Source organism: Halichoeres trimaculatus, unplaced genomic scaffold (assembly GCF_033239565.1).
Source record: "Halichoeres trimaculatus isolate MK-OKI-2021-1 unplaced genomic scaffold, fHalTri1.1 fHalTri1_scaffold_14, whole genome shotgun sequence".
NCBI classification, from domain to species: domain Eukaryota; kingdom Metazoa; phylum Chordata; class Actinopteri; order Labriformes; family Labridae; genus Halichoeres; species Halichoeres trimaculatus.
Window position 1 is genome coordinate 23,610,659 of NW_027437192.1, and position 25,720 is coordinate 23,636,378.

Genomic DNA, 25,720 nt, shown 5'->3' on the forward strand with positions numbered 1-25,720 from the left:
GGGATGTTTAATCCCAAAGAACAAGGCGCACTGACAGGATGCTGGGGCCGTAAATTCAGCCTGTCTGTGGGGATGTTAAAGTTTATAAATGAGTGTAGGTGTTGGCACACACAAGTAGAAAAAGAGATTGTTTTTGGAGCTACTGAATGCGAAAAAGGGAGTGTACTTCATGGGAATTTTCATATTTCGTATCAAAGAAACACACAAGAATCAATCCGTTGTTTGAACAACCAATAGACTTAAAGTTCCACTGACGAGTTAGTAAATTAAATGATTAATCCATGAAAGTGGAACACTTAGCTGCCAAAGGACTTAAAGCAGATCAAGCTCAACACAGGTGAAGTGGGTCTACTGTGAATTTGAATCTGTCAGGCAATCTGAAATTTAAAGCGTCAGTTCAGCTGTCTCCTAGATGTGCTCAAGGCAACTCCTCTTTGATTAAAAGTTTTAAGTAAGCTATACAAATATTGTGTCTGCAAATTGTTTTGTTATGCCCATGTGACTCTAAAAAAGTCTGTGCAGCTATTAAGAACTAGTGCTAACACCATATGGTATGTACAGAACTAATAAAACCTGAGAGGAGACGTGTGAATTGGGCATGTTGCATTCCCCAAAGTCAATTAATTTTAATGCCAACAAGCAGGCCGGCGTGCTGGGGGGATTTAGTTAACATAAAGAGATTCCACTCATTTGAAACCTTATTTACTGTCCCAAGGTAAAGATACACATTCCATTGTTTACTGTGAAGTACGTACCATGGAGGTCCATCCACTCACCGCTTTTCCCACTCAGGGTTGCAAAGGAGCTGTAGAATCTCCCAACAGCACACACTCACATCTATGGGTCATTTAGAGTGACAACTCAACCTTATAAGCATGTTTTTGGACTCTGGAAAGAAGGAGGCACCTGCACAGCCAGGAATCTTCTTGCTGTGACACAACAGCACTAACCACTGCACCACCTTGCATTGCCCATAGCATGAAGATGCTTCTACCTAATGAGAAGTGAGGGTTGGTATGGATTTTTCTGACCACTGTTGGTGAGGAACAACAGCAGGAAGGGAATTGATAGCTTTCAACACTTCTCTTGTCCCTTTCTTATCTCAGCCTTTATAGACTCACAGACTTTGATATATGTGGCCTGTAAACCTGAGAACTGCCCTAGTACCACATCATCAGGAGTGTTATCTTTCTGATGAAGAGTGCCAAATTATGCGCTCAACACATTTCTGAGGGGATAAAAGTAGACCTTTTTATTGCGCTTGGGAAAAGGTGTAAAATTTCCACCTCTGTGACATTTCAACCTGCATGTCTCAGGTGGCATTATGGTTGGACCCATTGCACTGAATGCACCAGAGGTAACACAGGTGGACACTGTGACTTGGCAATGTTTCCACATTATAGGTTAGACCAACACCAACGTACTTCTGTACAAATCGTAACATGAGACTGGATTTTTTAAAAGAGAATGAAAAGGAAAATTTACTCAGTGAGGAAACAACACAAGTAGTTAAAGCTTGATATAACAAAATTTACAGATACTGATGAAAGTTCTGACATGAGTAAATATTTGTTTAAAAGTATGTTAGGTCAAATAATAAGCTTTTTATATTCTGTTAAACTAGATAACTTGGATTTTTTTTTTACTTCTCAATCTTAGAAACTGAACCTTAGAGTCAAATTATTTTCATTCATATCCCAGTATAAAATATTACACAATTGCCTCTAGGTGCCATCACAGCCTGTACAGCATATGAGAGCCTGACGCCTTTGATTGACAGCTGTAAATGACAAACTTTACCCCTGAACAACATGCAACTTGCAATAGTTTTCAGAAGAGTGCAAGCTCTTTCCTGATGTCAAAAGACCCAACTTTATTTTCAAATGTTCTAATCTTAATCTTGTTCTCTAGTCTTAATCACCAATAAGTATCGGGGTTAGCAAACTGAGCTGAAATCAAAAACACCAATTTAAGTTGGCGCTGGTGAGTGTTTAAAATTTACATGACTGCCACTTTAATAAAGTTGCACAAATTGGTGTAATAATCATAAAAATAGACTTTTTTTTTTTTTTACATGTTTTTGCATTCTTGCATATGTTAAATTGGGTGGAGATTGACTATAGTACAAACAGTAGTTATAACTAAGTTACATATATATAGACTTCATAAGAAGACTACTAAATTGTGACGGAGTGGATCTGATATGATCTTTGGTATGTGTAGAATATGAATCAATACGTAATAATGAGATACAAAGGTCATTTTAGGGGCATCAAGACCTGACAGTGTATGTCGCAACAACAGGCATCAAGGGGTTAAGCACATTGTGTTATTCAACATCATCGCAAGTTCACAGACTAGCACATGATACAGCAGCAACCGTTCTCCTGCAAACTTTACGCACACACCAACAAGTTTTTTTTTTTTTTCTTATACTATTTATCAATGCAACAGGCTCTAGCGGACAGAGATAATATAGTTTATGCTATATGAAATCTAAAATCCAACTCCCCAGAGACTAGATGGCTGAACAATGCGCTGTACTTCAAGCAATCAAGAACGGAGCTGTCTGCGGTTCTGAAAGTTAATGCTGTAAATCAAGACTTGACAGTCTGCCAGTTTTCAGTACCTGCAACTGTTTACATGATCAGTCAGTCCTGCTTTTACTACTAATCGTGGAGCTTTAAGGAGACAAATTACAGGACAAGTTTATAACAACTCATGTTAAAAAGTAATGATGGCTGCATTTACAGAAATTGCTCATGTTGGTGCTCTGCCTTCTATGTGGGTGCTCGGGCTCAGAAACATCCACAGAATCAGCGCCTATAGCTGAAAAGAAACATCGTTTAGTGCTGGGTCATAACACACACAGACGCTGAATGAAGCTCTTTCACAGTGTTTCAAGTTTTCCATTTCATGTTGAACGCAGAGAACAAAGTAAACTGAGGTTTTAACTGAACTATATGAGGACTTGACTAAGAACTTGGTCAGACAGAGAGCTTGGAAACACTGACTGGTCTCTACAGCTGTCGGGCCAGTCATTGATAAATTCATGGTGAGTGTGAAAGAGTGGGGTAAGATGGAGAAAAGACAGTTACTCATTGTCTGTGCTGTTTCTAGCTCTCCCTGGTTGTCTCAGCAGGCTCGTAGTAATTGCTTTTGAGAATGCTTCTGGTTTGTGAAAGGAAGATTTCATGAAGCAGCAAAAGTGTGAAGCCTACCAAGAAAAAAATGGCACTGTTATTTTTAACAGTGATCGTGTGTGTGAATGTGCCCTCCTGAGGAGCAGCTGGTCTTCTCACTCCTGTGCTGTGGGAATGTGCTGACACTCCTATTGATCTCCATCTCCCATGGGAGTTGTGTGTGTGTGTGTGTGTGTGTGTGTGTGTGTGTGTGTGTGTGTGTGTGTGTGTGTGTGTGTGTGTGTGTGTGTGTGTGTGTGTGCCCACTTGCCCTTCTCACATCTTTTTTCACTGCATACTGTGGCAGCTAGAGATTCATAATGTGTAGTTTAATGTAACAGTGCCACCATCTGGTCGCCACTGGAACTGTAACTCATTTTGCCTCAAATATATTGTTTTTCCCTCAAACACACAGCTTCTTCTGTGAATTTTAAGACAAGAGAAGTAATAAATCTCTCTTTCTGTGCCTTTTTGTTTGTAGTGTGGAGGTTGTTTACTTCCAAAAAGGGAAGAAAATGTAAGGATCACTGATCTTTACTTTCATTTCTTTCCACCGAAGCATGCCAAAGCAGGGTGTGTAATTGTGTGCATGTGTGTTGCAGGTCGCACATTTTGGAGGCTTGAAAGGAGAAAAAGGCGACAGGGTGAGTTTGAAAGACCTGCACAAAACATAACTAAGGAGAACTAATGTCAGGGGAATGTGTGATGTCATCACATGTGTCTGGACAGGCCTGGTACTGAACAATAACACCCAGCCGTGTCCAAAAGCTCACTCTTATCCACACACATTCATGCCACTGTTGTAAATGTGATGCTGGCTGTGGACCAGTCCATCATGTAGCTGATTTGCATTTTTCAGAGCTCACCTACAAGAACTCATTCTTCTTACTCCGTCTCTCCATCTTAGGGTGATGACTGTTCTGGCACCCGTTCAGGAGGCCCTGTAAGTAACAATCCCACTGCGTCTCTTTCAGCCATGCAGAGCTTCTCCTTCTTCTTCTGCAGAATTCTGTTGTCTTGCAATTTGGCACATGAGGAATATAAATGTGAGGTTTTGCCAATAAAGTCATCTGTGATGACTCATGCCAACCATGTGTCTCTAACCTCAGTGCACCGAGGGACCCAAGGGCCAGAAAGGAGAGCCGGTGGGTGCCAGTTTTCTGCTGCAGGTTACAGCAACACATCCCACTGCATCATGATCCCGCTAACCCCTTGAGCTGTTTGGTTTGATCGTTGTTCAAAACCTCATTTTAGAGCATTCCTGCAACGTTAATTATGTAGAGTGTGTGCTTTGTGTGTGTGTGTGTGTGTGTTTTACCAGTGAGTCATAATGTGTGCATGAATTTACATGCAGAAGTGTATGCAAGAGTTTTCAAACTTAATGCACCAGATTTATATAAAGATGGATGCAATATGAATGACAATGCTATAGATTACCTTATAAAAATCAAATTTTATCTAAATCTAAATTTATAAAAATCTAATTTGTCATTTTTCTTTTTTTTTACAGCCTTAAACATTGGTTACTTCTTTCTAAATGCTTTATTTTGAAATGCTATAGTTAGTGAAACACATCTAGAGTAAAATTATGAACAATGCATCTCTCCCTCTTTGTATGTGTTACTGGAAGAACACAGAGATTTTATTCAATTTTTTAGTTTAATGTTAGGAGATGAAAGTATTGTATAATTGAAAGAAAGAAAGTACCTTAACAGTTGTAAAACACAGATTGGAAGCTGGGCAGAAAATTTGGTAACACTTTATCTAGTTACAAGAATTCTATGACAGATAGCGCCCCGAGCTGTTTGGAAAAAAAAATAAATTCCAACAGCCCTGAAAGGCACCATTTCATCCCTACCGTGTATGAATCGAACATCTGTACATACCTGTTATTAGTAAATCCCCAGTATCGACTGGTTGTAAGCCTGTTAGTGTGTGTGTCATGCTGGTAGTTCTTATGTGCTGCTAACTGGTCATTGTGTTGTCTGCCATGCTCCACTGGTGTGAGTGTGTGTGTGTATGTGTGTGTGATGTCTCTTTAGAACCAGATCAATGATCCACTCCTTGTCTCTATTCCCTCTCTCCACAGGGATCGCCTGCCAACTGGGGCGGAGCAGCTGGGTACAAGGTGAAAGGTTTAAGCAACTTCCACTGACGCACAGTGAAGATAAAACCTTTAAATCATCACGCTGATTAATTTCTAAAGCCTTTTTTGTTTTCATATGTATGTGTCTTGCTGTTTAAATGTATTTTCTATCTGTTTTCAGGGTGATAAAGGTCAGAGGGGAGAAATGGGTCCTCAGGGTCTCACAGGCACTCCAGGAAAAGATGTAGGTGTTTTTGCATTTTATGTTTCCTTCTCTCTTTTTCACGGATTATTTTGCAGTTGTACATAAAAAAAAGTCTGTCAGGCATGAAATTTGATTTTAGGATTAGTTAAACACTTCTTCTCGAATAAAATTCTTACAGTCTCTCCTCTTACATGCTTAAGTGAGCATTCAACACCAAAACACTTGCACTTACACACATTAATATCCACTCACACTGCTGCTTTTTGTCAAGCAATGAGTGGATATTCGGTATACTTCTATGGCATTACTCCTTAAGCTCAGCATCCTATTGATATCTGCTCTCCCCCCCTCCTCCCTCCTGTGGTGTTAAGTCGGCCTGTTAATGCCTGTTAGATTAGGCTAGAGCAACAAAGCTTGCACAATCAATGCTGCCTCATTGACTGTTCTGTTAGTCTCACACACAGGCAGGCGCCTATTCATGACGACTTAAACCTCATAATCTCCCCTGTTCAGCGTGGTGATCCTGTAGACGCATGAAAAAGTTTTTCAGGAACAAATTACAACGTGTGTGTGCTCTGAGATATTCCCCCTTCCTTTTTCAGTATCACACACACTCAGGTTTAGCCGTTCACCGGGCTAAGTGCTTGTTGGGACAGATGGATTTGGTGGAGCATAGATTTTCTTAAGCCCCTCATCCATCTGACAGAGTGAATATGAATGTGCTTGTTGATGTGACTTGACTTAGGCAAGCAGAAAATATCCCATATGCACCACTGAAGATAATACATCTCACAGACTCTACAATCCTTTCTTTTTCTTCCGATTGTGAAATATGTGACAAATGAGGGCAATCTGAAGTGTAAGGATTTCCCCCTGAGCTGACACTGATGATGTCACTCCCCTCTCTCTGTCTCTCACCACTTCCCAGGGTCGATCGGGGTCCATCTGTGTGGTCGGCCCAAAAGGACAAAAGGTGCGTCTGCATTAGGAGTGGAAGTTTATGCCTTTTACCTGTCTGGCACTTCTAAAAGTTCACTATGAGTTGAATAAAACTGCAGTATTGTTTTTCCCTCCCAGGGTACTCCAGGTTCAGTGGGTCCTGAAGGGCTCGCTGGTGAGCCAGGGAAGCCAGGACTTCCCGGCCCACCAGGACTTGGATTGCCAGGCCTACCAGTAAGTGTTTTTCATAATTAAAGAACTTTGGATATAACAAAGGAGCCTATTAGCACTTATTGGGTGGTGTCATTTTGCTCATTATCTTAATGTCTTTACAGTCCCTTTATAGATGGTGTCAGATTGACCAAAAAGTATTATTATTAGCCTTGCTCTCACAAATGAGGGCAGGACTTGGCAGGACTCCTTCTATTACTGCAGTGTTCATTGTCCTTGACAAAAGCCCAAAAGCATCTTCAGAAAAGTTTTGTAATTGTTTTATTTCCAGGGTCTTCCCGGAGAGCCGGGTGGAGCTAAAGGAGACAAGGTGAGTTCATGCTTTGGCACATGGGTTTAAGGTTTTAGACAGTTATTAACAGCTAATAAGATAAATTGCTAAAGAAGTAAACTGTTGCCATGGTTTATAACTTGTATTGGTAGTCTAACCTTTAAGTGAGATTTGATGCATTGTCTGGAAAACAGTGAAAACAGTTAGCTAATGAAGAGTAAGTTATCTTAAAGCAAATAAAGGGAAAACAGAAATTGAATTCATTAGCTAAAAAAGTCATTCTTTACCTTTCAGAATGATAGCTTTTGATCCACAAAAGCTTGAGAAAGTAGAAGCTAAATGTAATTTTCAATTTTTTTTTGCTTTGGACATAAAGGATTTAGACAACTAGCTAGCTAGGTGTAGCTCAGTGTTTGAGATGAATGAAGAAAAGGTTTAAATGGGCAACAAAAAAGATATAAATAGTAACGTTTATTGTAGCTTACTGCTTTCACTTAAATCATAAAAAATGCAGAAAAAGATGAAAGTCTTAGCTAAAAGAAATAGAAGAAGTTAGCTTCAAGTAATATAGAAACGTTAGCTTCAGTTTTGGGCTTACTTGCTTTGAAAATGTTAGCAAGACATCAAATGGGTGAAATGTCAAGAAGCTAGCCTAAAGTACTGAGTTAACAGCTGGAATTATTCTTATTACTCATATCACTGTTGTAATTCTAACTACTTCAAGCGTGAATGAGGTTATCTGTTCAAAAATTTAGCTTTTGCGTCAACTTAAAAATGTTACTTAAGAAATACACAGCTTAGCTTAAAGTAGCTTAATGGATAAAGGACCAAACACTTGAAATGGTGACCTTAAAGAAATGTAGTAACTTTTAAAATGTTAACCATATTAAATAAGGAAACAGTTTGAGTGGTTATCTTAAAGTGAGCTGACATTATTTGCATCATTGTTAATTTTGTGATGCTAATGTTAGGTTATCAGCTAAAAATGTTAGCATGAATTAATAAATTAAAAGCTTAAAGTTGTTCAGCTGCCACCACAAAAGGTGGTTAAAATATTTGAACTCAGAAAATCAAGGTTTTGGAAATTAGATGTACATCCTGACTGTCACTTTTTTTTCTAACATGAAGTCAAAAGTGCTTGATATCCTCTATTTACTAAGTAAGAGGTGGATGACTTTAGGTTGTGTCACTCCTCTTGTTACTCCTTTGTGGAAACAAAAAGTCAAAAATTAACAGGTCCCAAAATGATTTGGGGATTATATGGGTGACTATTCCAGTAGTCTTTAAACAAAAGACGTCCTTTTTTTTTCCAGGGTGATTCTGGACCTAAAGGAGAGGACGGCTCCCCAGGAGATCCAGTAAGCCCACTGTTAAACATGGATTTATATTCAGATGTGTCAACCTAAGCTGAGAGTAATCCATCTTTGAGCTTTACTGTTCATCATTGTTTAAGTGGGATTCTTTTGTTTTCACAGGGCCCCAGAGGACCAGGAGGGTCTAAGGGAGAGAAGGTTCTGTAAACATTGTTCAAATCTTTTAATCTGCAGGCCTGTGTGCTCTTTAACACCTACTTTAATCCACATATTCCGTATTTCAATCTTCAGGGTGACCCATGTGAAGTGTGCCCCGTGCTGCCTACGGACTTGAGCAACACAGTGGCTGTGCAGGGAAAACCAGGCCCTAAAGGAGAGCCTGGATCACCAGGGGTGGGGGAGAGAGGACCAGCTGTAAGTACAACAGTTTGACTTTAATGTCATGCTGTAATGTATTCTGAACCTGCTCTGAACGTCCCGTTTAACATTTTTACAATCTTGCTACATGTTTTATTAGGGGGTTGTAGAGCTGCAGCTGACGATTAAACCTTGAGCGCTTGTTTGATAATGTATACATTTTATTTTTCTTATCATTCTGAGGGAAATATGCTGTCTACCTTCCCTCTACCTTGAGGTTGTATTCCCCCTTGTAATTCTCAGAGTGCTGCGATATTCAAGGCTGCTGTCAAAAGTTTATCCTTAGAGGCAAAGGTCATTTTATTAATGTAATCTTTGTGTGTATTTCTCTGTCTCCCATGAGTCAGGCTCAGAATACGGTGCATTGTGTTTCTCTGTCTGTTCACTCTGCATCTTTGCGCTTACCCCTGCAGTTGAAATGGGGAGTGATTTGTAGTGGAAAAAAAAGAATATAAATCTAAAGCCTTATGAGATTCTCTGCGCAACGATTTCCAATAATGTCAGCATCCATCTGTCATACCTGGTTAGAGCAGAAGGAGAAGGAAGGTAGAAGGCAGTAAGGAAAGAGGGAGAGGGAGAGATAGCTATGACCTCACTCTAACAAAGTTGAAGTATCAACTCTCCTGGTCCTTCCTAATCCCTGCTCTTTTATTCTCTTTTTCTCTCCTTATATATACCAGGGGCCCGAGGGTGCGGATGGAAAGCCAGGACAGAAGGTATAGAGTTCCACCTCATTCATTTACAGCTTATGGTTCATTCATATTCTGTGGAAGCGTGACCTATACACACTCATCTGCATTGCTACACATTCAGATATGCTAACATCAGCAGTGCAGAAGGCTCTCTCCTTAAGCAGATGCAAGCAAACTTAACTCCACAAAGAGAAGAAACACAAACGCACACACATCTAGCACTCCTACGCACTGTTACTTCAGTAGCTTTATACCCAAATGTGTCAGTGTGCCTGAGCCCATGCACTGGCACCTCTTACTGATAAACCTCCATGTCTGCTTCCAGTGCAATGTTGAGACACAGCATCACAAAGCAGACATCTTCATCAGACCAACCTGGGGCTAATTTGCTTTCCTGAATGTTTGTTTGTTATTGTTTGGCAGGGAAAGCCTGGATCAGATGGTACTAAAGGAGAAAAGGTAAGTGTGAGAGTCCTCATTTGGCTTGATGTTAGCAATTTCTAGTTAAGACCACTTAATAAAGTTGTCAGCAAGAAAAAGTACCCTATTAGCGAGTTAAACGTTACCTTTATGGCTAAACCTGTGCACATATTTACAAAGCAGGACCAGAACATCTCTAGCCACATCAATTTACTTTGTCTCATTGTGGATATTTACTTGGAGACCTCTGATAATCCAGATCTAATCTTTCCACAAACTGTAGGGGGAGCCATGCTCTGTGTGCCCCACCCTCGGAGAGTTGCCTCCTAACTTGGTCCCAGGTACAATGTCCCAAACCCTGCAGCAGAAGGGCGAAAAGGGAGAAGCTGGGATTGGGCAGAAGGGGGAGCAAGTAAGTCTGATCTCTTCAGATAAAGAGATAATGAGTGATTCAAAACTGTTGACTTTTTTTTGACTATTTCTAATACTCTGTGCAGTTTCCAACCCATGCCAGCTACAAGCACCTTAATTAAGATGATGTATTGTTCCATTTTCTGCTCCACAGGGGGAGCCAGGAAGTGTAGGACAACCTGGCCTTACAGGAGAGAAGGTAAGTTCCTGAAGAGAAGCAGACCTGAGCGAAGGTGCCCTCAATACCAGACAAGGCTAACATACGGGGAACTGACTCAGTAGGTTGCTGAATGGGGTCTTTAATAGACTTCATGAGGAAGATAATCACAGCGGTGCGCTAATATTAGGGCCCAAAACTGTCTGCCGTGGGGATTTTTACTCAGCAGGGAACTTATTAGCGAAAAGCTCAGGTAGTGAAAAAACCACAATCATTTGACATGGCTGCCTTTAGGGCACTTCTTACTATAAAAATATGAATAACCAATTTAAAAAGACCCATCCATTTGTATCAATTTGTGAAATTCAGACACTGCAGTAATTTTTTCTTGTCTTCAGGGTAGTGCAGGCAGCAAAGGAGCTGATGGGAAGCCGGTAAGTATGGATACTTTTTTTTTTTTGTTTAATCCGAATGTGACAGGTTACCCACAACCGTGATTCAAAGATGTTCAACAAATGTGTCTCATGTGGCAGGGGAAACCAGGGCAAAGGGGACCAATTGGCAAGGATGGACTAAAAGGCACTAAGGTAAAAAGCTTGACTGTCCAGTTTTCACTGGGTTCACAGATGTTTTTTTTTCAGATTTAAATAAAGAGCCTGTGTTGTATCTCCCCTGAGGTACAGCGTGACTTTTAAAGCTTGTATTAGATATCAAAAAGTCTCCCCGCAGCTTTAAAAGCACATGCAGTAGAACACTGATACATTAGTTTTGTTGAAAAGGAGGAGGGAGAAGGGGGAAATTGTACCTTCATCATACAACATGTCTAGCTAGCTTAGCCTAGCTAGCCAACAAGGAAATATAAATCCAGTAAGAGATGTCGGGTGCTAGCTGGTGGCTAGCCAAACCTACTACAAAGCATATCTAGTTCTTGATGTTGAGTTAGAGAAAAAAATGGATAAAGATGAAATTAAGTCATTTTCAATTTGTTAGAAGTACAACAGTGCTAGGCACAAAGGTATGTGCAGCATGGTGCTAACTTGTCAAAAGCATAATTTGCATCCTGCTGTTTGCCATTGAAAGATCCTTTATAAATGTAAGCTGCCACATCAGAGTAAAACACGGTACATGTTACAGCAGTGGATCATAAAAAAAGACTTAAAACTCAATGTTTAAAAGCGAATCATAAAGCAAACACATACTATCAGTGTGCTTACATTTCTCTTGGCCTTGACCAAAGTGTAAAAGCTCATAATCTCTCTTAACTTAAAGAAGCGCTTTGATTTGGGGATACCTGCATCAACATATGTAATATATGTTGAGTTATCAAACAAAATGATCAGACTCTTCCACACCAGTTCCCCTGAGGACAAAAAGATCAAACTGATGAGACCTTAGCCCTCCAAACCCTTCACTGGTTACCTGTTGTTTTCAAAATATAATTTAAAATCCTCCTCCCGCTTCATCAAGCTCGTGCTGGTCTGGCTCCACAGCACATCACAGACATGCTGTCAGTTTATAACCCCAGCAGATCTCTGCGGTCACAAGGTGAATAGCCCCTCCATATATTTAGAGCACTTACAAAGTCTGGTGAAAAGGCATTCAGTATTTATGCACATAAAGAAAGGGGAACACTAGTCTTCCTGAGACACTGTGTTCTTTTATGTTTCACTTTTCATCCACTTTCATCATTCATTTATCCATCCACTTTCAGGGTTTCCTTGTAAAGTACCTTTTTTTTTTTTTTTGTATAAGACACTGCAACTTCTTTTGAAGTAAAATCTTTTGCATTATTCTGATAAAGCTTTTTTTTCTGTCCCATTCTTAAATTGTGTTTATCTTTTCACAGGGTGAACCAGGTCTTCCTGGTCTTGGTGTTCCAGGAGAAAAGGGTGAGAAGGTAAGTGTATGCAAATGTGTTACTCTCTGCATCTTTTGGATGGATCGAGACTTGCTAGCATTTTGTTTTTTTAGGGTGAGTGTGGTGTGTGTCAGCCGTCTGAGGTTGGAAGTGGACCTGCCGGCATCAAAGTGCACGAGGGAACTAGAGGCAAACCAGGGGAACCAGGACCTCAAGGTCCACCTGGACCTCCAGGGTACGGAGCTGACGGTAAACAGGTAAAAACAGTCTACGAAAATAACCCATTAATTCTGTTTAAGAGCAGAAAAAAAAAGATATTGATGCCTTTTTAACACTGCTTACTACAAAAACAGAAACACTGCGTGTCTTTATGATCTATGACTTTTATTATTGCTCATTAAGAGGGCTCTGTGATGTTGCTGTAAGAAGCAAGGACTAACCCCAGCTGCTTTAATTCTTAATTTTTGGACAAACACGCAGCCTTTGATGATGTTAAATTAATCAAAGTCCTCCTTGCAGAGTACAGAGCCATAATGAACCATCTTTCTTTGAGCTAAGAAACTGAATGAAGCCAAAGTAGCTTATCACAAAGTTGCCAAAGAAAAAGAGATCAAGCAGAAGAAGATGAAGTGAAATCTAGCTCATTTTTAACATTTAGCATAAACTAGAAACACAGGAGCTGATATATCTGGAGACAGATGTTTGAGAATGTACTCAGAATGACTGCATCTTTCCAGTATCTATATGAGCTTCTGTAATTTACCTTCTTTTTATTCCACAGGGTCCACCAGGTCCTGCTGGTGTGAAAGGGGACACGGTGAGTCTCCTGCTAAAGCTATCGGAAGCTCTGTTTACTCATTTTCATTCTACCAGTCATGATTGAGCAATACTTTGATATCTGCTGCATTAAAACCAGGAGAAAAAACCAACTGGTCAGTTTCTCTTGGAATATGTGTATGGCTTGAAAAAAATAACTCCTTTTACATAACAGTCTACCTTATATATGACCTATTGGGTAACCTGAAGGGACCAGGCTATTCAGAGTAACTGGTGGCCTTTAGAAGCAGTCAGCTTCTCTTAGCTAATTTGACATCTACTGGGACCAAGGATGTCTGCAGGAAAATAACCCCACACAGTAACTGGAGATATTTTAAGAGAGCTAGGGCACTCTGCTTTATTTCAGGTCACCAAGTCTATCTTTTGGAGCGTTCCCATCACTTTACCGAAATACCAGGGAAATAAATCTGCCATCAACCCAGCCAGGCTGCTTTAAATCACATCTGAGCTCCCCAACAGTCTCTTTGCCTGGACTGTGAAGTAGAGTCAGGGCTACACTTTTGAATTTTTGAAGCTGATTATGTTATCTATTTAAAAAAAGTTAGATGAATCACATAATAAAAAATCAAATCCCAAAGTGGAGACTACAGAAAGAACATCAAACTGTGTTTTCTTGGAAACATTTCAAAGCACAGTATGCCTCGACACAGCATACTAACGTTAAACAGATTAAGGCAGGTTTATGTTCTGTTTCTTTTCACATTCTCCTTTCCTTGCCATACTGGAAGACCAGTTCAATGTGCATGCAGAGCAGGTCACTATTTTGTACAATATAACTGAACAGAAACCTTCACAGATCCTCTTTAATGGAAGCATTGTGCATTTAGCTACATTGCATTAACCTGGGTCTATTCCCTGTAATTAGGGTGATCAAGGGGATCAAGGAGAGAAGGGTCTAGATGGAGCTCCAGGAGCCCCAGGACTGCCTGGAGAACCAGGTCGAGATGGACTTCAAGGCCTGAAGGGAGAGAAGGTAGGAGTTCACTGAAGTGTTGAGTCACATCAACTTTAGCATGTTGTTTGTATTTGCTGACTGATTTGATAGTTTGATAAGAATTGTAAACAACGAGAACATAAAAGCAGTAACCATGTCCTTCCTCACCACTTCTCTTCAAATACAGAGAGTTGGGGGTCTATGAAAGTGTTTGGATCTTGAATTTTTACTTTGGAAGTCTTAGTATTTGTTATGTGACATACATAGTACTTCACACATGGCACCTATGGACCAACAACGGTCTCATTGGTTTTGAAAAGATTCTGAGTGGACAGGTGCTTCCAGTTTGTAGCTTTATTCATCCTGTTTTCCCAGGGTGACGCCTGCACCAGCTGTCCCACTCAGGGATCTTCAGTGGGTGATGGTGTTGCTGTGCCAGGCCCCAAGGGCGAGAGAGGAGAGCCCGGTCCCCCTGGACAAGGAAAAACAGGCAGAAATGTAAGGGAATTGTGTTTTATTGATCGATTTTCTCTTTGTACTGTACAGTGAGAATAGCTGATGACCATCTTTCGTGTTTTCCTCCCTTCAGGGAAAAACTGGTTTACCAGGTGTGCAGGGGCCTGCAGGTCCCAAAGGAAGCAAGGTGTGAAAGTCCTCGCAATATATAATATATTTTATTATGTGTTACAGAAATACATGCAGAGAATCATGAGGATTCATTTGTAATTGATAGTTTTTCATCTGTATTTCTTGTGCCCCCTGTAGGGAGAAGTTGGAGCTGCAGGCGTTGGCCTCCCTGGACCCCAAGTAAGGCAGATGTGGTTTTAAAAAAACACACCCATAGAGAGTGTTTAGATGAGATCTTTAAATGAACAGCTGATGCAGCTCCTTCACACAAACATGCTTACAGCCCCTGAATGAACAGGATTCTGATGTAGCTTAGTAATGAACACCATATGCTAACAGGATGGTAGCTTTGCTGCCCCCAAAACCCAGAAACAAAGTAAGGCTGTAAATTTTGATTGAAAGCTAATCCCTCAGCAAATTCCTCAGTTCACTGTGAAACTTCACTGATGTTGAAACCCAGGTTTTCCCAACTTCTGCTCTGAACAAAAATCTCTTATAGTCAGAGCTCCCACTGAACATTTAGCATTCCTTTTCTGTCCCTTATTTACATCACAGGGAGAGGAAGGACAAAGAGGAGTCCCAGGGCCTGCGGTGAGTTTCTCAGCCCTTTTTAAATTCCTTTTTCTTCTACTTGTTGTATTGGATTATTGTCTGATTTGTGTGTTTTGTGCAGGGACTTCCTGGACCTAGAGGATTAGATGGCCCTGTCGGTCCTGCAGGAGAAAAGGTAGCATTAAAGAAAAGAAGCCTGGGCACCAATCTGTGTGATCAAATATGAATTTTAATCATCTGGAAGGATAACAACATGTGATTTTGCTCATGTTTGTGCTTCACAGGGATCCAAAGGAGACATTGGGCTTCCAGGACCACAGGGGCCTAGTGGCGTTGGAGTAGCAGGGCCGCCGGTGTGACATAAATCCATCTGTTTTGCATATTCAAATATGCATAAAAAGTCCTGCCTTTATAATGTCAAATGCTGTTTTTCACACACAGGGTAGAGATGGAGCCCCCGGCTCTAAAGGATTGCCAGGAGCTGATGGCAGACCTGTGAGTTGTCTTATTCCTTTATTGTCATAAAACATCATTTGCATGTTTTTTTTATATATTTGCATCAACAATTTGAGAAGCTGTTAAAGAAATTACAGTAGATTAGTTGAGTTGTTGCCTCTGTGTAAGCGCCTGTGAAGAGTTTTAATTTTCTTTGAGCCTCTTTGGGAATTGTCCTTGATTTAGGCATCATTTGTAACCAAGGATGTCTGCCTCAATCCATAACAGAGGCAACGTCTGCTCCCATCTCATCCCCTGTCCCCTGATCTGTGCTCAGCTCACTGCCCCCCTGAGCTTCTCTCTGAAACAACAAAGCAAGAGTAACTAAGTGTTTGTGTGTGTGTGTGTCTTCATCTTTGAGTGTGTGCGTGAATTTTTTGCTGTCTCCTTCTCTTGCAGGGACTTGATGGAGCTAAGGGGGACAAGGTAAGTCTACCGTTTTGTTTAGATGAAGGGATCTGGAGGGGTTTGAATAAAAAGTGGGTGGAACAGATGGTAATCGCAAGAGATGGTTCAGCACACACACACACACACACACACACACATGCACGCACACACAAACAGGCGCACACACCTGCCCCAGGGCCACGGATAAAGTAGCAGCGGAGGTGACGAGTGCGCTGTTCCTGGCAGACAAGAGGAGTTTCGGGGGCTTTGAGAGTGAGAGTGTGTGAGACTATTAATTACCGCATTATCAGCCACCGGTCCACACTGTCACTGAGAGGGTGAGGAGGATGAGGAAGCAGTGGAGGGTGCGCTTAAGGGTTGGGATGGGTGTGAGATGTGGGACAGGAGTGCCACAGTTGAGAGGAACACATGATAAGCAAAGAGAGAATAAACAAAAACAGTGAGAAATTGCAGAGTTATAGCCTAGATCTTTTTGTTCTTGTTATTTTTTATATTGACATTCAGCAAACATCTAAATAAAGTATATCTCACATCACTTTATCTATCACACCAAAAGTGCCTGTCAGAGGCGTTTTCACTCAGAACAGAAAATAAATAGCAGCAAACAAACAAGTATGAGTAGGTTGGGAATCATCTTCTATTTATAACACAAACACACATTTATGAACATAAAATGTGGTTTATGGTGAGTTATGAAGTAAATTGTTCCAGTTTGTGCTTATCAAAGGCTGTTATCCACTCTGATATGTAAACATCTTTTGTAATATGTTAAAAATGGGATCTCTATTTTCTACTTAAAACCTTAGGTGTCATTTCTTTATAAGTATACACTGATCAGCCACAGTATTATCACCATCTGCCTGTTATGTGGAGCCCCCATAGACTTTATTAAATGCAGATGTAGTCTGTACGATGTCACCTTCCCTGAATCCAGGCTTTGAAACCAGAGGATGGTAGTCACCATGAAGGAAATGCTGACTCATCCTAACTTTTGATCAACCTAATCACAGGCAAAAAGATGGAGTGTCGGCATGCTTATAACCTCCTGGTAAATGGCTACAACTAACCCACCCATCACACGACTCTCTGTGTCCCTAATAATGCATATTTGTACAAAGATTCTTGAACAATGAAAACGGTCGTGTTAGGAATCAATCTTTTTGCCCCAGGTTCATTTCAGCAACACAGTATCTTTTTTTTCTACTAGACCTCTGTAGGTGTGCTGTAGTTTCTGGCACCAAGATAATAGAAGAAAGTTTCAGGTCCCTGTTAGATACAAGGTCCAGCCCCTATGGATCAAAGCTGGTTGTCCAGCTCATCACAAAGATGCTCGATGAGATTCGAGATCTGGTAGATCAACATTGTTGACCACCTCCTTCTGCAGCCTATGGGCATGAGAAATGAAGCCCATGCAAAAGTGCTAAAAACTGCAGTTCCTTACCCCCTTACTGCCTAGTAATAGTATACACAATAGTTATAACTAGGTTGTATATTATATATAGACATGAGAAGTTCATCCCCTGACCAATAGATTGTGACATAATGGATCTGATATGATCTTTGAATCAATTGGTAATAATTAGGGATGGGTAGCGAATTAGGTACTTTTATAGGTACCGACCGAATTATGTCAAAAGTACCGGGTACCACCTCACATAAAATCAAAAGGTACCATGTTTAGGTAGCTGAATTCATCCTTGTGACTGTAAGGGACTGGAAGAGAAGGCGATTTTCCATGCTGAACATGAACACAGCATTGCAAGGCTATATTGAAGAATGCAGATGTTAAATTGAAAATATTTATGTATATATTTTATTACTAAACAAATTTATATTTTTTTTTACCAAATTAACTTAAAAAAGTACCGAAAATTAGTACTGTTGAGTACCGATACTGATTGCCAGGTACTGGGCATTGGTACCGTTTGTTTCAAATGTGAAAGGTACCCATCCCTAGTAATAATGGGATACAAAGGTGATTTCAGCTGCATCAAGACCTGACAGAGTACGTTGCAAATTTGCAACAACAGGCATCAAGGGGTTAAGATTCAGCTGGGTACTGGCTGCAGAAACACCAGGTGCCACAACACACAAAGCCAGTAAAGCAGATTTTTACAGCAGAAATAAACACATTTACAGCTTGAGTCTAAGTATTTCATTTTGTGTTTTCCTAACTCAGTTGTTCAAAGTTATAAAGTTTTTACGTTATATAGGCAAGGCTTACTTTGCTTACAAGCGGGCACCCTGTATTCATCTGCAAAGAGACCAGAGACCCACCTCTTTACCTCACCCAAACTTGAACAAAGTGAGGTTGTGTTCAACCCAGCTTGATCTTCTGTTGAATAATGTCATGTGAGCCAGGCTTCACTTTCAAACAGTCACTTCAGACAGCTTTAGCTACACGCCATCCAGTCAATCAGGTTTCACAGTTTTGTCCTTGTCAAGGTTGCTCTAACCCTTTATTTTCCTTCTATTGTGCCTCTAAATACATCCACTTTGAGGACAAAGTATTCACTTGATACCTCACATGAACTGTAGGTAACCACACTACTTGCTTTATCCCAGTATGGCTGATCAGTGAATATGCAAGGTACACAGGCTCTCTTTCTCAATTCACTTTTACCGAGGTATTATAAAACCTTTTCAGTAGCAGAACAATCCCCCCAAAATGTGGTAAACGTTTGCATTTTGGTTTCCATCCTTCTCTGGCAAACATGGAGGTTATAATCATAACAAGCCTCCTGAGAGGGTGCAGTAAAGTACCTTTCAGATTTTTTCCCCTCCATTTCTGTGAACTGGTGCATTTCCATTGATACCCCCCATATTATTGTTATTTCTCCCTCAGGTATACTCATCCCCTTACTCACCTTTTATATTTGAAGTCTTGTTTCTCTCATTCTTACTTCTCTTGAAGCATTTCAGATCTGAGCGGTGTTTCTTCTTCCATTATGCTGCATAGAGCTGTTGTGTCTGTAGTTGTTCATTCTCCCACACATCTAAAGTGAAATACACCTCTCTTTGCAATCCTCTTTTCTCCTTCACATTCAAGTTTGACACTTTGAGTGAACAAAAGTGATAAAGACGGACCTTCACACCATTTCATCCCTGAGTGTCTTTATGATGCACGGAAATTCAGGATTTAGCAAATCTGCACAAAAGAGTCCTGTAAGCTCAAAGATTGAAGACTGTTTTATAAAAGAAGGAGTTTTAATGTGAGATGAGGACTTCAGTTTTGCAGAATATGCTGAAATTTGTGCCGAACTCTCACTTTGTCTCTGTTTTAATGTGTCTTTTTTGATGTATATTTTAGGGTCTTCCCGGAGAGTGTAACTGCATTCCCCCAGCGCACGGCAACGTGGGAGGACCTGTGAGTCCACACACATACATAAGATAGGCACGCACACACACACTGAACTTAACATACGTTGACACGCAATTAGTTGAATCTAAAGAGAGATGCAGCTTCCCAGCAGGTGTCTGACTACACAGTGACGTGCTAAGTTATTTCCTTCCAACATCTTTCTCTGCCGTGACATTTTTTGTGTTATTCTTAGCTTAGCACATCATGAGTTCTGTGTATTCTGTTTTTGAAAGCACCGTCGCCGCTCTGATTTCTGACTCTTTTTGCCTTGCAGGGAGCTCCAGGAACTCCAGTAAACATTTGGCAGCCCGGGCCTCAGGTCTGATCTGTCAGCCAGCAGTCCTGTCTGATAACTTTGCCTTTGTTTGGTGCAAGCTTTGCTTCTCTTGCAAAGTTTGCTCTGAAAAATCACACAGTCCTTCCTTTCTGTTTGATCATGAAGGTGTCAAGGTGTGATGTCATTTCAGGACATGTCTGTGTTTTGCAGGGCCCTCCAGGACCTCCTGGCCCTCCTGGCCCCCCTGGGCCTCAGGGTGTAACTGGAATCCAAGGTCCACAGGTAAGAGGAAGGGGGCAGTAGGATGGTGAGGGCGTCTTTGTTTACAGTTCAGAAGCTGCGCCATCAGCCTGGATGGATGTAGGCTTGCAGCTTGGGCATATGGGATACCCTTTAAAAACATGCAATGCTTTGACATGCTTTGCAAAATGGTTGGTGAATGAAGCTCATAGCTGCATGTAGGGAAATGGAGCCACTTATACACTGACTGTGAGCTGTAGCTGTTGAAAAGGGGCTCAGGAAATCAAAAGGAAAATGCACTAACCTGACAACGGCTTCAAGCTTTAACGTATGAGGGAGGCGACCGAGGCAAGCAGGCTTTGGGTATGTCCGTCAAGACATGAAGATTTATTTGAAGGTCTTATCTAAATGATTAAATGAAAAAAAAAAAAGATTGCAGTGATTTTTGGAGATAAGATGAAATCTTTAATCATTACAGACCTTCAAATAAAGAGTCATCGTGATTTGTGCTGCAGGAGTCAAAGGTTCAAGAAAGATAATGGAGGCGGTGATGGTGAAAGGCTGGTGGTCATGTCTCTGACAGAAGATGCGAATGCAAATCAAAACAAAAAGGAAAAAAATAATTTATTTTCCTTCACATTCTTAAATTTGGTCAGATTGTTGGCAGAAGGAGGAACAGGTTTTACTCTGACCCTGACCTTTTGACTCCGCTTTGACCTTTGGTGGAGGTGGGAGTGGTTAGACATTTGATTGGCAACAAATCAGTTCAACCTCAGTTCCTTCTTTCAGGGTATCCCTGGAAACGACGGGATACCAGGGACACCGGGTTTACCTGGATACGGCGTAAGTAGTAAAGGACGGGTGGTGGCTCTTATTCTCTGACTTACATTTCAGTGACGCAGACACACTGGAAAAAATAGAAAGGAAAGAGCATTGTAAGCCTTTTTTAAGGCTCTGGTTGATACCTCCACCAAGGAGGTTATGTTTTTGGGAGAGTTTGTCTGTCTGTGAACAACATAACTCAAAAAGTAACAAATTGATCTTGATGAAATTTTCAGGAAATGTTCAATATAGGATAAGGAAGAAGTAATCAAATTTTGGAGGTGATCCGGATCACCGTCTGGATCCAGGACTGTTTTAAAGGATTCTTAATTGTTATGAGATAGGGCTGTTTTCACCATATGTGTATATAACTCCAGGATAAATGGTCGGATTGCTTTGAAAAACAAGACAAGGTCTCGATAATTTCTGACAGATGTAAAAGCACAATCCAGATCCCGGCAATATTCTGGATACTAAGATCCAAAATATTAAATAGGTGCTGTCAGGTAACAATTTATTGTAGAAACCTGCAACTAACACCATATTGTAGCAGACAGTCTGCTAAAAGGGAGTATAACATTAAAGTAAGACTAAAGTGTTGCGTGACAATAACAATATGCTTGGTGGAGTTGTTGTTGTTGTGTTGTAGTTTATTTTTGGGGTTGATAGGAGGTTTAGTTTTGTTGCATTGATTTGAGTTTTTTTTACTTTAAATTTAATTGGTTACATTTAAAAACTACAGATAAGTTATGTTAAAGTTCCTGTTTTATTCTGTAATTATTAGGAGCGTTAAACTCAGTCTTATAACAAGGCAATGAGAGTAAGATTCACTTCCTTTGTATCACACATTTTGAGGAAAGCTGCAGATGCCAGACCAAGGACACAGAAATGAAAATTTTTGATATGAGTTACAGATCTCTCTTGGTTTACATATAAAGTTTTTTTCTTATGCTTACATACCTCAGACCTCTTCAGGTGAGATTCCAGGGTTTGCACCCATTGTCCATCAAACCCATGGTCTGTTTTCAATCTTGAGGATGTCTGTCTTCTTTCAGACAGAGTCAGTTTCCTCACAGCAAGTGCAAGGACAGCATCAAAGTGAGAAACAAGTTGTTGTGTTGTGAAGTTATCTGTGGATTCTTTCTTCTTTTTTAATATGGTGCCAGTGTTGTTTTCTTTCAAGTGTGTGGCTGGCTTAATTTCATTAGGGGAACATCGATGCTGATCTGCAGCCAGCACCCAAGGGGAACCTCACCTTCAACAGAGGAATTAAAGTAGAAGTTTAATGGAGGTCCTGGGAAATCAGATTTGAGACTGATCTCGAGGAAACTATGCAGAAAGGTGTTGCTTGTTAGCAAATTTAGCAACTGTGCTGTGGTTGATATGACCACAGGATGAACTCTTTTCACTTAAAGATCTCTGCATGGAGTGGAAAGGTTAATGCTCGCAGATAAACCCCATCAAATGCGTCTTTTCTTTCATAGTTCTGCTGCTTTGTGCCGGTCAAATTGCCAGTGTAGTTCAGAATGACCCTTTGCCTTGTCTTTGAAAGTATCACCGTGGTGCTCAGAGAAGTCGGCAGCAGTGCACCGCGCTGCACAGAAATAAAGAGAAACTTCTTTTGAAAAAGGCTCAGTTCCCACCCATAAAACAGCCAATACTTTGCCGCATAAAATAGCCTTTCTAGCTAATGGCCCCAGTGTGAACAATGTCAAATGGGCTGGTAATGACTCTGAAACAAGGCCAGGTGCTATTGACAGACTCTCCCAGTGGAAAAGGTCCCGCTGCTTTGATATGGAGCAGACTGCCTTTCACAGTAAATGTGATTGGGCTTTTTGAGTGAACAGTTTTAGAATTCACTTGGAAACAGAAATCTTAACTCCATCCTCCATGTTTTGTTATTATTATTTGAATGCACTGAGTATGTGGACTCATAGTGCCTTATTTTCGACAATTTTCACATATTTCAGCATTGTGCTGCACGATTTAGCTCCAGAAAAACATTTCTTGGCCATTGGTGTTTGGGGTTCTCAGATTTTGCCCATGTTTGCCACAGACTTTTTATTCTTTGGCTCCCATGAGCTACTGCTTGACTCTCAATCCCACAGTAAAACCTGACCACATGAACAAAGTGTGATTTTTTTTTTTTTTTTTTTTGGGGGGGGGGGCAGATTTCCCTTAACGCATGGGGAAAATAAAATTAGTTCACTTCAGATATTCTGTAGGATTATCAAAAGAGCTTCTTTGTGTGGCTCCTCATGAGCTGATACGCAGTTGTTGAGTAAGGAAGCTTGTGCTCTGATTCGACAAAGAGGTTGTGTTCTGTTCTGAATCTAGAAAAATTTAACAGAAATGCTAAATAAGTACTTTTTTTAACTCAGTGGCAGTTTTTAAGCATGAAATAAAATCTGTTTACTGAACATGGCAGGTTAATGTACATGAGTGGGCTGAAAAGTTCAAGGAGTTTTGCCATAGTGATGAAACTTGGCACGCATTGAATCAACATTTCTTGACACTTAAAGCATGGTTTATTTTTCAACACAGTCAACATTTTCTAGGGTTGTTGGTGTGGCAGGACGTCCGGACCTTGGGTCATCTTCAAGGCTCTCCCTACTGCTCTTGAATTCAGCTGCCCACTTTTTCACAGCTGATAAAGCTGGTGCACCATCCCCTAATGTAGCAACCATGTTGGCGTGAATGTCCTTGGGGGTTTGACCCCTTTTTCTGCAGATATTTGATAACACCACAGTGCCAAATTTTGGTTCTACTTTTCAAAGTCCTCAAACTCTACATCACTGCAAGTTAATCTGAAAATAAACCATTCCATAAGTGTCAGAAAAAATTGAATTTAATGCATGCCAAGTTTTTTCACTATGGCATAAGTCTTTCCTAGTCAGGCTACAAACTTTTCAGCCCTATCTCGTAGATCACATGAAGTCACGGCAGACTTTTTTTTTTTTTTCTTAAAGTGACATGAAAACTTGATTAGACTTCAGTTTGTGTAGTGTTGTATTTCTCTTTTCTTTTCTTTGCTTTAAAATCTTTGAATGTACTTGTTATTTTTCTAAGTCTTTTATATAATTGTCCTGTCTCATCTAGAACATGACATCATAAGCAGATAACCCAGAGCTTTCTCATAAAGCTCTGGGTTATACATCTTAGGCCAGTGAAAGATGACGATGTCATGATTGACATGTCTTACTGGAAACTCTTGCTCTGTATTTGTTCTGACCTTGAGTTTTAACTTTAAAGCTACAATGAGAAGGTCTTATTATGTGTCTGTGTTAGCAAGTGATACCTCTTATCCCTGAGCTGATCTTGTCCTGCCAAAGTGGTTTTCAAAGTCAGCCTTGTTGCAGATAACTGTTAATTCCAGTTTGATTTGTAAATTGCTGCAAACACCTAAATGTCTGAGGTGTGAGCTCACTGAGCAACAGTAATCGCACTAAGGAAACCATTCTCCTTTGTGACACTGTCTTTGGATTTCAGTCTGCCAATGTAGAATGAATCAATAAATATGACATTGAATTCTTTGTTTACTTTCTATTGATGCTGCTTTGTCCATTTATAATTATTTTCTGTCATTATTTCCCAGAATACAGTTGGACCCATTGGACTGCCTCAAGACCCTCCAGCAGGACCTGATGATGTAAGTGCATTTTGGGAAGTAATGACTCCAGTGACTTCTTTTTTTTTTGGTGTTCTTTCAGTTTTGAGTTAAAGTGTTTATTTATGAGTCAGAGCATATGCACAGAAATGTTAGAAATACAGTTTCTGCTTGTGTTTCCGTGTGCTACAACAAAAGGACTGTGGTGAGGGCTGTTCCAAAGGCTTGCCAGGGGTGCCGGGCATGGCTGGTGCCAAGGGGGAGAAAGGAGACGAGGGCAAGCCTGGTGTCACCCAGTTGGACAGCTGTGACAGGGTGAGACTTGGAGAGAGGCAGACAGTTTTCTTGTTGAAACATTTTCAGCTTCACTACATAACTCTCCAACTCCAGAATCATACCAGCGTCACTTAACATGCGGTCACTGAGCCTGATGCTGTGCTCTGATAAATGCAAAATGGCAGGCTCTCATTGTGCATCGGATTCATGTTTGCATGGCTGGATGTGTGTTTCTATCAGTTTGACATAATATAGTGCCAGCAGTAAAGCCTCGCTGTGACAACTTCCTCTGCTGTCTGTTCCCAGTGTTTAGAGAGACTTCAGAGGGAGCAGGCAACACAAGCAGTGGTCAGTTGAGATTATCCTCATCTCCTATGCATCTACACATTCATTCAAAGAGACACATGTGAACATTTCCTCCTGTCTGATTTCTCTCCCTTGCAGGGCGACAGATCCTGCACTGGATCACCTGGTATTCCTGGAACGCCTGGATCTCCGGGAGTGAAAGGAGAGCCTGTGAGTCTGTCACTCTGTTTTTAAAGTATAAACCGATAATTTAAAGAGACTGTGTCTCAAACCACAACATCTTCCTCCTCTCCTATTCATTTCTCCACAGGGTACACCAGGAGATAGAGGCCAACCTGGAATACCCGGAAACTTGGTGAGAGTTTGTAAAAGCACAGAATTCATCATGTGGAATCATTTCAGACAGCTCAGCTTTAACTCTCTTGAAGCTGTGCTGTAAAGTTGAAACTATCATCTACTATTTGTATCTGTCGACAGTGACTGCATGACTGGAGAAGAGCTTGTTTTTGGCATTTTCCATGATATCACAGAGCCACCTACTGGTCTTAGTGAAAATGACACATAGTGTGACCGTGTGCATAAACACACTCCAGCCCTGTTTTAGTGCTTGTAACATCCAGGAATACATCCTAACATAATAAAAGCAAAGGTGGAGGTTGATATGTTATTTATCTTGTCTCAGATGTTTTGATTAAGTGTTTCTTGAACTCTTTTGTTCACAGGGACCTCCTGGTTTCCCAGGTCCCCAGGGCTCATCTGGTTTACCTGTAAGTTTAAATCACAGATGATCCCTTTG

The 25,720-nt window shown here is 40.7% G+C and overlaps 1 protein-coding gene across 1 annotated transcript in view; it reads left to right on the forward strand.

Moving 5' to 3' along the window:
- Positions 1 to 25,720, forward strand: part of col16a1 (collagen, type XVI, alpha 1) — a 92,186-nt gene that overhangs the window by 47,174 nt on the left and 19,292 nt on the right. The window contains exons 10-49 of the mRNA XM_074687163.1: positions 3,664 to 3,699; positions 3,785 to 3,826; positions 4,090 to 4,125; positions 4,292 to 4,327; positions 5,272 to 5,310; positions 5,450 to 5,512; positions 6,402 to 6,446; positions 6,551 to 6,646; positions 6,915 to 6,953; positions 8,228 to 8,272; positions 8,390 to 8,425; positions 8,519 to 8,641; positions 9,325 to 9,360; positions 9,760 to 9,795; positions 10,040 to 10,168; positions 10,322 to 10,366; positions 10,723 to 10,758; positions 10,858 to 10,911; positions 12,171 to 12,221; positions 12,296 to 12,439; positions 12,964 to 12,999; positions 13,885 to 13,992; positions 14,329 to 14,451; positions 14,543 to 14,596; positions 14,719 to 14,760; positions 15,136 to 15,171; positions 15,254 to 15,307; positions 15,417 to 15,485; positions 15,574 to 15,627; positions 16,027 to 16,053; positions 19,346 to 19,402; positions 19,671 to 19,715; positions 19,884 to 19,955; positions 20,703 to 20,756; positions 24,331 to 24,384; positions 24,541 to 24,657; positions 24,925 to 24,966; positions 25,063 to 25,134; positions 25,235 to 25,279; positions 25,647 to 25,691. Of these exons, the coding sequence (XP_074543264.1) occupies positions 3,664 to 3,699; positions 3,785 to 3,826; positions 4,090 to 4,125; positions 4,292 to 4,327; positions 5,272 to 5,310; positions 5,450 to 5,512; positions 6,402 to 6,446; positions 6,551 to 6,646; positions 6,915 to 6,953; positions 8,228 to 8,272; positions 8,390 to 8,425; positions 8,519 to 8,641; positions 9,325 to 9,360; positions 9,760 to 9,795; positions 10,040 to 10,168; positions 10,322 to 10,366; positions 10,723 to 10,758; positions 10,858 to 10,911; positions 12,171 to 12,221; positions 12,296 to 12,439; positions 12,964 to 12,999; positions 13,885 to 13,992; positions 14,329 to 14,451; positions 14,543 to 14,596; positions 14,719 to 14,760; positions 15,136 to 15,171; positions 15,254 to 15,307; positions 15,417 to 15,485; positions 15,574 to 15,627; positions 16,027 to 16,053; positions 19,346 to 19,402; positions 19,671 to 19,715; positions 19,884 to 19,955; positions 20,703 to 20,756; positions 24,331 to 24,384; positions 24,541 to 24,657; positions 24,925 to 24,966; positions 25,063 to 25,134; positions 25,235 to 25,279; positions 25,647 to 25,691 (2,373 nt within the window). The remainder of the gene's footprint in view (positions 1 to 3,663; positions 3,700 to 3,784; positions 3,827 to 4,089; positions 4,126 to 4,291; positions 4,328 to 5,271; positions 5,311 to 5,449; positions 5,513 to 6,401; positions 6,447 to 6,550; positions 6,647 to 6,914; positions 6,954 to 8,227; positions 8,273 to 8,389; positions 8,426 to 8,518; positions 8,642 to 9,324; positions 9,361 to 9,759; positions 9,796 to 10,039; positions 10,169 to 10,321; positions 10,367 to 10,722; positions 10,759 to 10,857; positions 10,912 to 12,170; positions 12,222 to 12,295; positions 12,440 to 12,963; positions 13,000 to 13,884; positions 13,993 to 14,328; positions 14,452 to 14,542; positions 14,597 to 14,718; positions 14,761 to 15,135; positions 15,172 to 15,253; positions 15,308 to 15,416; positions 15,486 to 15,573; positions 15,628 to 16,026; positions 16,054 to 19,345; positions 19,403 to 19,670; positions 19,716 to 19,883; positions 19,956 to 20,702; positions 20,757 to 24,330; positions 24,385 to 24,540; positions 24,658 to 24,924; positions 24,967 to 25,062; positions 25,135 to 25,234; positions 25,280 to 25,646; positions 25,692 to 25,720) is intronic.